The following is a 6,000-nucleotide window of genomic DNA, read 5'->3' on the forward strand; positions in this document are numbered from 1 at the left end:
CTCCGCACACTGCCACTGAAATGCTACTATGTCAGACTCAACCACGAGTATAAGCGGTTAAGTCGTCTCTGTTTTCAACGCTATCAAAGGAGGATTCAACGGCGGCTAAAATCACACCCGAAATCCTTCTGGAACTTCGTAAATGAGCAACGCAGGGAAGTCGGCTTACCCTCTTCCATGATTTTTAATGGTGAAACTGCTGGAAATCAACAAGACATTTGCAACCTGTTCTCAGCCAAATTTGCTAGTGTGTTTGTAGCCGAGCAACTCTCCGCTAATATCATTACTTCCGCGGCCAGTAATGTTCCTTTGATCAACCAAACGCTCAGCATGGTCGAAGCCACTACAGATACGATTTCTAGAGCAGCATCTAAACTTAAGACTTCAACTAAGGCTGGACCCGATGGTGTTCCGTCGATTATTCTTAAAAAGAACATCACTTGTCTTTTAGATCCACTGCGCCGCATATTCCAGCTCTCTCTTTCCAGCGGCATCTTTCCGTCTTGCTGGAAGACTGCGGATATGTTTCCTGTTCATAAAAAGGGAAGCAAACGCGACGTAAACAACTACCGAGGAATCACATCGCTGAGTGCTGTATCAAAACTTTTTGAATTGGTTGTCATAGAGTCCCTAAATGCGCATTGCAGGCAATATCTAAGTACAGATCAACACGGATTCATAACTGGGCGTTCCACAACTACGAACCTGCTGTGCCTAACGTCTTACATCACAGACAGTTTGATTGCTCGGACCCAAACGGACGTTATCTACACAGATCTTACGGCAGCCTTCGATAAGCTGAACCACGAAATTGCGATCGCTAAGCTTGATAGACTAGGGATCGGTGGAAATCTTTTGAGATGGTTTCGTTCATACCTCACGGAGCGCCAATTGACAGTAACTTTGGGTACTTGTCGCTCAGCAAGCTTCTGCGCAAAGTCCGGTATACCTCAGGGCAGCCATCTGGGACCATTGGTATTTCTCCTCTACTTCGACGACGTTCACCATGTTATCACAGAGCCACGATTATCGTTTGCAGACGATCTGAAAGTTTTTCTGCGCATCAGCTCACTCGCCGACTGCCGTTCTCTCCAAAATCAGATTGATATCTTTGCTGACTGGTGTAGTCTAAACCGACTGGTGGTCAACCCAGCTAAGTGTACAGTTGTTACTTTCTCACGCAAGAAACAACCGATTATTTTCAACTACAAACTACTAGGCACGACTATCGAACGGGTGCACTGCGTGAAAGACTTAGGCGTTTTTCTAGACTCAAAGCTGACATACTCACACCATATATCGTATGTCGTCGACAAAGCGTCCAGAACGCTTGGCTTTGTCTTCAAGATTACTAAGAACTTCACGGACATTTACTGCTTGAAATCGCTCTATTGCTCTCTCGTACGATCTACGTTGGAATACTGCTCTGCTGTCTGGAGCCCGAACTACAATAATGGGGCCGAGCGAATTGAATCTGTTCAACGACGTTTTCTTCGCTTCGCGCTCCGTAAGCTGCCTTGGAGATACCCACTTCGTCTTCCAAGCTACGAGAATCGCTGCCAATTGATCAATATCGAGCCCTTACGTATCCGAAGAGATGTTTTCAGAGCCTTAACCGTCGCCGATACTCTGCAAGGAAGAATTGACTGCGAAGCAATTCTGCAACAAGTGAACATTAATGTTCAACCTCGATCACTACGCAACAGTCTTATGCTGAGACTTCCACTTCTTCGAACTAATTATAGCATAGGGAGCGCTATTTACGGCTTGCAGCTAGTGTTCAACCGAGTAGCGTCGATGTTCGATTTCCACTTGACACGGAATATGCTTCGCCGAAAATTCTCTGCCTTTTTTGCTGACCGAAGACGCTTTACGCCCAACAGCTAAGTGTAAAATTTAAGACTTATACATTTTTAGTAACTTGACAATGCTTTCCTAGTTATTTTTGTTTGTAACTGTAGTAACTGTAGTATATGTATGTCGTCTGTATAATCTGTATTTTTTACAACACATCATTGGGACTATTTCTAGTCTGTTGATGCAACCATAACAAATAAACAAACAAATATACTGTCCGAATATAGGATCACATCTCATTTTTAAATTTATTTACCAGTCGAATTGCTTTTTGACGTAATCACCTTCCGATCAAAATAGTTTTCGATGTTACTTAAGCCACCCGATTTCTATGGAGATGCCGTTTGCCTTAAGTAACAGCACTGAGAAACCCGTGAAAAGTGTACTTTCGTCGTTTCGCTTCCTCATTATTAAAGTGAATAAATCGAACTGTTTGTTGCTAAGATGATTTCGGTGGTACTAAAATGATGAATGGGCTGCATGTAAGGAGACGTAATTGATAATTCTCCCGAATATCCTGGTAAATACACTTTGACTTAAGTAACAATAGGGGCCACCAAACGACGTATAATAACTTTTGACTCAAAAACCAGAAACCAGATTATATGTGTTTAATTGGAAATAGGAATAACTTTTCGGTCATCAAAACAAAACTTTATTTTTCTCGGATCGGTGCGAATGTTACTTACGACATAATGAAAATTTGCTCTTGAATTCACAAAAACAAAAGAAGCGCTCCGACCGAATCAATTTGAATCCTCATCCGATAGGCCGAAGTGAATTCATTGGCGTTTCAATGCGTTAGGCCGAATTTAGAATACTTAGACTGGCGTCAAGAAGCAGTGTTAAACTTTTGACAATATCTCAACGATTGGTTTCTTCTTCTTCTTCGCGTTTCAAGCTTAATGCATATCGCATATTAGCTTATTGCGTTTTCTCAACTTAGTGTTCTAGATGCACTTCCACAGTTATTTAATTGAGAGCTTGTACCAATTTTCCAACCCGAAAAATTCCTAGACCGGACCGGGAAATTGAACCCAGCCACCTCCAGCATCTTGCTTTGTAGCTGCGCCTTTACCGATTGAGCTAAGGGAGGCCAACCATTGGAAAGGTAAATAAATTTGGAAGCCATCAGTAATAATAACATTCTGTTTGGTGCTAAACTGCGCTAGATTAAGAAAGACTAAGTTCAGGTTGTGCTTAATAGGCCGGAAATGGGGTAGTTAACACTATATAGATAATTTTGAAGGCATTTTAGTTATAAACATTTCAATGGAATGACTGGGATAATAATAACATTATTCAGTGGAATCAAGGGGAAAGCCCATCTGAAGACATCTTGGGATGATTACTTCAAACTATGGTGGCTTTGGGCCATAAAAATGCCTCCACTCACTGACCTAATTAGGTAATTGCAACATGTTACAAGACTTCCTTGATTGCAAAGTCCCTTTGAGTTAGCCGTTTAGTGTAACATGTACTAAAAGGGCTCTAGTCTAAAGAAGGCATTAGTCAGTAGAAGACAGCAAAAAAATGCGTCTTATCTGTGTCTGTCCTTGCGCTGTCGTCGTCGTCATTGTGACTTTGGCGCCCCACATCATAACGATAGACTTGCGACGGAACGGTGATGATAACACAAAAACAAACCGAATTGACCACAATAAAAACAACATAAATAACGGGAGAAACAAGGATTCGATTTCATACACCACCGGGGGTGAGCATTAGCGTCATCAGCAGCTAGTAGTTACAGTAAGCAAGTGCGAAATCGTGAAGGCAAAAAGCGAGTAAATACATAAACAATATTATTTCAAAAATAGCTTGCAAAACAAAGTGAGAAGCAGTATCGAGGTGTCCGTTCAAGATTGTCTTCTTTAAGTTCTAATGCTACAGATGCAATTCAAATAAGACTTAGTTCAATTTGCAATGTTTGACATTTTTTTGACGGCAGAATACGCTTCCTTGGTCATCAATATTTCAGTTTACCTATAAATACAAGCAAGAGTTTGTTCCCCAAAACGGTCCGGTTTTTCTGTTTCTAAAAATAACACTACAAACAGTGGCACAAAGGACCAACAAGAGTAATCACACGAGGTGGACACGCTCAATTTTATATATCGCACGATCGAAGTCCAAGCGAAAACAGAAAGTAAAATTCGAATGTAAACATAACAAAGACGGGTGAGGGAGGTGGAGGGTGTTTCTCGGACGAGGAGCTGACTAACAAGAGTACAAAGAAGCTACAGCAAATGTTGCATACTCAGACTCAGAATGGGTAATCTTTAGCGGGAAGAAGCGTATTTCTTGGGGGCTTGTGTCGATGCTAGGTGGCCTCCAGCAACAACAAACAATCGAGAAGCCCCACTCGAATGTAGGTGATTAGGTTAGGGTTGCATTTTTTTTCTCTTTTTCCTCCAAGCGATACCACGTTACAGCACATGACTGCAAGTGGGGTCAGACCGTCACAGAAGAAGTTGATACGCCAACAAATCATAATTTGTTCCATCCTTCGAACATAATCCTATCGTGGCCACCGTCAAAGTGCACATTCTTTCGTCGGCTATCGTTTGCCGTACGAAAAATCCCTTCACTATCGAGCAAAATAGCCAAATTAGGCGAAATTCAATACGTACAACATCGCACTCCTTTGCACGGTATAGATTTTTGGAGAAATATTCCAGCAGCTGCTGGATGTCTTGTTGCAGTATTTCGGTCATCTTCACTGCTGCGCCACATTTACGGACACTTTTCGGACGTCGCGACCGCGTAACGAAATGCCTTTCGGGGAAAATTTTGGCCCGCGAACTCTGAACACTCTGTTCCCCGAAATGATTTGCAGTGCAAAATTGGAACTTTTTTTTTTGACGACGCACAAAAATGCCAACGATCCGCGAACGCGAGCCACGAAAGGAAAACAAACGCGATTTTCTACCAAATTTCCACCTCTTTCACGTCGTGCGCCGTGCGTCTCTCGCGTGGTGATGTTACTGCGCCTACTCTACACAATCAAAGAGGAACGGAGACTTTTTGACAGTTATTTTACATTTTAAGCGGGGTTCGGAATTCAGATCTCTTTCAGAGCATAAAAATGAGAACAATTCACGCTTTGGCAAATTTCCTCAAAAATGAGTTAAACTTCACAAAACTTCCTCCAGTACTTTCAAAACGACGGGTACCAACTAAAATGGGTAAACATGATGTTACCCAAATCTGAGAAAACATGCCTGGCGAATGAAACAGCAGCTGTATGACCAACTATAAACGATAACATGTGGCAGAGCGCTACTTCGTCGGTATCGCCGAGGGTATCGCCCATTTACCTTCTATATCGTCAATAATATCAATGATTTCACCTATAGAGATTAGTGACGTTTAACACACGCACACTAGCGGGAGCAACGCCGTGTAAAGTTGTTTATTATTTTCCTCTGGCTAACCTAAAAAATGTATGAAAGTAGATCTGTCAAAATGAGTTTGACATCGATTTGTTATGTATTTTCCTCGGATATTCACTAACACGCTCTCACATATCGCACCAACACAACCGGACGTGAAAATCTCTATGCTAAGGATTTCACCATGCACAATCCGAGACATAGCATCCTTTGAAAAAATCACACATTAAAGTTAAAGCCGAAAATCTTAGGGGGCTTTTATCGAGCAAAGTTTATGGAAATGATGAGTTCTACAATTTTGTAGAACATTTCAATATCGAAAATGATCAGTCACAAAAGTTGGATTTTTCAAGTGGCATCCTACAATGAGTATAACCTACCGGTGGAAGCTAACGATTTTAAATTGGCTCACTACTTGACTAGCCTATTGGTCCCAAGAAAACGATTAACGTACCCCATTCTAGTCGACATTCTAGTACTGCACTATGTTTGTTTTGATTCGCTATGAAAATTTGACAGATAAAATGAGGGGTTCGTGGATTTTCCAATGTTTCGAGGGGTGCATCGATTAGCTTGGGACCGAAGATAGTACCAGAGCTGAGCCAAAAAGTTGAGCACGTTTCTTCGGGACCTTCCCCAACAAACAATTGCCTATTGAAGAAACGACTTCTTGACGATTTTATTCCACTTCATGCTTAATAATACTTGTACTATTTTTAATAATAACTTCTGTTCAGACTTTGTTCAC

At 41.6% G+C, this 6,000-nt stretch overlaps 1 protein-coding gene across 2 annotated transcripts in view; it reads right to left on the bottom strand.

Annotated features, from left to right (window-relative positions):
- Positions 1 to 4,836, bottom strand: part of EDTP (Egg-derived tyrosine phosphatase) — a 26,294-nt gene extending 21,458 nt beyond the window's left edge. For both annotated transcript variants that reach the window (XM_065225209.1, XM_065225208.1), the window contains exon 1: positions 4,491 to 4,836. In XM_065225209.1, coding sequence (XP_065081281.1) covers positions 4,491 to 4,574 — 84 coding nt within the window. In that variant the 5' untranslated portion in view covers positions 4,575 to 4,836. The remainder of the gene's footprint in view (positions 1 to 4,490) is intronic.
- Positions 4,837 to 6,000: the final 1,164 nt, after the last annotated feature.

This window comes from Ochlerotatus camptorhynchus, unplaced genomic scaffold, assembly GCF_037179485.1.
Source record: "Ochlerotatus camptorhynchus isolate MF236.1 unplaced genomic scaffold, CSIRO-AGI_Acam_v1.1 ptg000222l, whole genome shotgun sequence".
In the NCBI taxonomy this organism is placed as follows: domain Eukaryota; kingdom Metazoa; phylum Arthropoda; class Insecta; order Diptera; family Culicidae; genus Ochlerotatus; species Ochlerotatus camptorhynchus.